Here is a 3,626-nt window from a genome sequence, read left to right as displayed (position 1 = left end):
TTATAAAAATTCATTCACATATAAATTACATAATATTTTATTATACTATTCAACATAATAGGACATTATAAGACAAACATATATAATGAGTGTTCTAATGATACATCATTTCGAATATATTCGTGGCTATCTTTAAATATATTTTTCCAGTGTATTACAAATTTTCTTAATTTCTTTTCTAAAAATAATAAATAAACTAAAAAAAAAAGTTATATATTTTTAAGTTAAAATTATAATATAAAATTTGTATAAAAAATTCTTGTAGTGGAAACTTTAAACACGAACCCTCAAAAACACAATCCGAAAAAAGATACAAAAAAGATTTTAAAGCTTTTTTAAAACAGACATACCACTTTCTTTAAAATATAAACTTCTTTTAAAAAAACGATTCTTGCCAGGAACAATAACAACATTTTGCTTGTTTGGAACCTTGTTTTGAAGATGATGGTGCAGTATTGTGTATTCTTTATAGAGATTTAAAAAAATTCGTTTTATATCATTTTATTCAGATAAAAACGTTCAAAATTAAAAATTAAAATAGATAAAATATTATAAAATAATGTTAAGCGGTTAATAATATGTTAAACTTTATTATAAATATGATAAAATATTATATATGTGGTACAAAAAGTTGTAACTTTTCAAATCCATGTATAAATTTTGATCACGCTATATCATATCTCTTTATAACTCTTTTTGTATAAAGGGTTTTTCAACTAAGAATTTATTATGATATCCTAATGAAAAAAAAACGCATATCCCACATCCTTTGGGCTCAATATTGGTTCCCATAAATCCCACACAGTACCCGAATAGAACCCATGTAGAACAAGCTTTTTTTTTTCTCTTAAATGTTTTTTGTTTCCATTATGTCAATGTATTCTTAACTTCACTGCAATTGCGCCTTAGTGTATCAACTTAGAAGTGCTTCAACATATGCGCAGGAAATATTGAGCATACAAATACCGTAATTGTTTGCTTAATTTTGCTCGTCAATGGCAGGTGAGATGAATGTCTTAACTATATTACAACCTTTTAACTATAAATTTCTATAAATTAAAAAAGTGTAAATTAGAAAATATGATGAACTGTAACTATTTTTGTTTCAATTTTATAAATTTTCTATTTTTTTAATGTGTATCTACAAAAAAAAAGGAAATTCCATTTCACAATACATTTAACTACGCTGAAATAATTCTTACTTGTCATATTCTTTGTAGTACAAATATACCAAATATTGCTCAGCAGAAAGTTGCGAAGGGTGTTTGTTCCCCAATGTAAACATATCCTCCTTTGGAGTGTATATCCAAACATTGTTTCGGCTAGGTGAAACATTTTGTTTGGGTGATTCTACTAAGCTCATATCGTCATCGAGTCTTTAAAAGAACAAAAAATATTTAACAACATGACTAATATTTTTTTAAGATATTTAGTTTTTAAATATTGAATAATCAAAATTAACTAAAAAGCTAAATCCAGATTCTTGAACTTTGAACTGGATTTTAACAAACAGTTGATCGAATTATTTAATGAATAGCGGAGCGATTAGAAAATAGTACATTTATTGAATAAAACTTTATGAGTACAGAATACTCGATAAACTTTGTTAGCAAAGCTTAACTATTATTCAGTATTTGGCTTTGTTTAAATATAATTTGCAAAGTCGAACAACCTTTGCCAGTGCTTAGCTACAACCTGATTTAACAACGTCGTCAGAGCGTCGTAACAAACTCACAACAAATTTCTAGCATTTTAACTTTTTTATATATTGAAGATACTAAGCGCGTAAAACTGTTTTTGAAGCTAAAAAACAAAAAACAAAAAACAAAAATTTTTTATAGAAGCGCATATTCGTTTGTGCAATTGTTTTATTGATGAAGAAAAAATAATATTAGGAGAGTTTTTTGCTTTAAGTTTCACAAAAACCAAAAAAGAAGATATTTCAACATGTTACTTCAAACTTGGTTTATTTGCTTTATTAATGATAATAAAACTGTTAATAAATTAAACCAAAAGTAAAAGAACAAAAATAAATTAACTGATGATGAAACTGATTAAAATGATATTTAAGTATATCAGGATAAACAAGACCTTTCGATTTAACGGTATCACACATATGATACAGCAAGATACGTTTTGTATTATGAAGAAATAATGCTATAGTATAAAGTAAAAAAATATGATAATAGAATACTTGTTTGAACCTGGCTTTTAGGTTAGGTATGGTCAATGTAAGCTAAGTAATTATAAAAGTGTTTAAAAAAAACTGCAATACTGAAAACTGTATCTAATAGTATAAAACATAATATAATTGCTTGATATTTTATTATTTATTGAAGTTAATATTTAAACTATGTTTAACAATAAAACAAATAAACTTAGTTACACAAACAAGTTTTAGAGATAATAGAAAACAGTATTTAATTGCATTTATTACATTCTACTTTATGAATTATATAATAAAACAGATACAGAAAGCTCAATACCTTTTTTTAGATATGAGGTAAAGTAGTGGATTAGTCCAACGTCCGACTGGTTGATGGGGCTTTGCCCACAGAACTCTTTTAAATCTAAAAATAAATTATATTAAAGATAGACATCTGAACGGTCGACAAAAAAAGGAAGTACATTTTTTATGAAAATTTAAGCAATTATTCGACGGTTTATTTATTTTTGAACAATATAAATAGAAAAGATGTATTAAATATTTTAAATTACGTATAATTTATAAAAAACATGCGCAGTAAAAGTTAAAACTGAGATTCAACAATATTTATAAAATGATTTCTAAAATTTTTACCTGGCCGAAGTTTCCGAACAAACCACGTAGGAATAAAAAGTGTTATTCACATGATCGCAATTGAACTGCTTTATGCAGTCAATGTTCTTAATTAATCTTTCATATTTCAACAACAGTAAACTTTTGCTCGGAATATAAATATCCTCAATTTCTGAACCGCACCTTATAGTGGGGTAATACGATGTACAACTGTTTGATATCTCTTCAAAACTTTTTCTATTATATTTTGTAAGAATTGGTTCACATTGTTTATTCGAGAAACAGCTTTTTTTCCAAAAGATGTTACTTTTTTTTAACTTATTCTTTATAAAATCATACTTTTCTCTAAATGATCGAAAAATATTTTTAAAACTCATTATAAAAAACCTTTATCGCGATTTTTGAATTTTGAGTGACAAACTAATAAATTTTAACTTTACATTATAATCGAATTTGACGTCATTTATCAACGTCTAATTTTAATTAAGAATCAATTTTGAGTTACTTTTTGAATATATTTAGTGCTATTTTGTAATGTTAAATATATTAAATAATGCTAAATATATTTGTAATTATTTTGTAATTTTGTAATATCAAATAAATTATTAGAGAAAATTCTTTTTTAGTTTTTTAATGTTATTTTTATTTAAGTTTTTTTTATGACTCTTTCTCAGTTCATTTTTTTTCAGAAATAGAAAATATAGAAGATTTTAGATATTTATACGTCAGGTTATATTTTTTCCGTTTTTTTTTTTAGTAAGTTTTTACATTTAAAAAAAAGTTATCAAAATAATTGGATCTGCATTTTATGAAGCCTAACTTTTAAAAACAAAATTAAAAATATAAA

The 3,626-nt window shown here is 24.5% G+C and overlaps 1 protein-coding gene across 1 annotated transcript; it reads right to left on the bottom strand.

Moving 5' to 3' along the window:
- Positions 1-350: 350 nt before the first annotated feature.
- Positions 351-3,177, bottom strand: LOC136084267 (uncharacterized). The gene is made up of 4 exons (XM_065804341.1): positions 2,801-3,177; positions 2,487-2,570; positions 1,203-1,376; positions 351-464 (listed from the first exon to the last, which is right to left on the bottom strand). The coding sequence occupies exons 1-4, from the start codon at positions 3,154-3,156 to the stop codon at positions 377-379; spliced, it is 702 nt and encodes a 233-aa protein (XP_065660413.1). The 5' UTR covers positions 3,157-3,177; the 3' UTR covers positions 351-376.
- Between the last annotated feature and the right edge of the window lie 449 nt (positions 3,178-3,626).

This window comes from Hydra vulgaris, chromosome 08 (assembly GCF_038396675.1).
Source record: "Hydra vulgaris chromosome 08, alternate assembly HydraT2T_AEP".
NCBI classification, from domain to species: Eukaryota; Metazoa; Cnidaria; class Hydrozoa; order Anthoathecata; family Hydridae; genus Hydra; species Hydra vulgaris.
The sequence above is the reverse complement of the archived record's forward strand: the minus strand, read 5'-3'. Positions and strand labels throughout refer to the sequence as shown.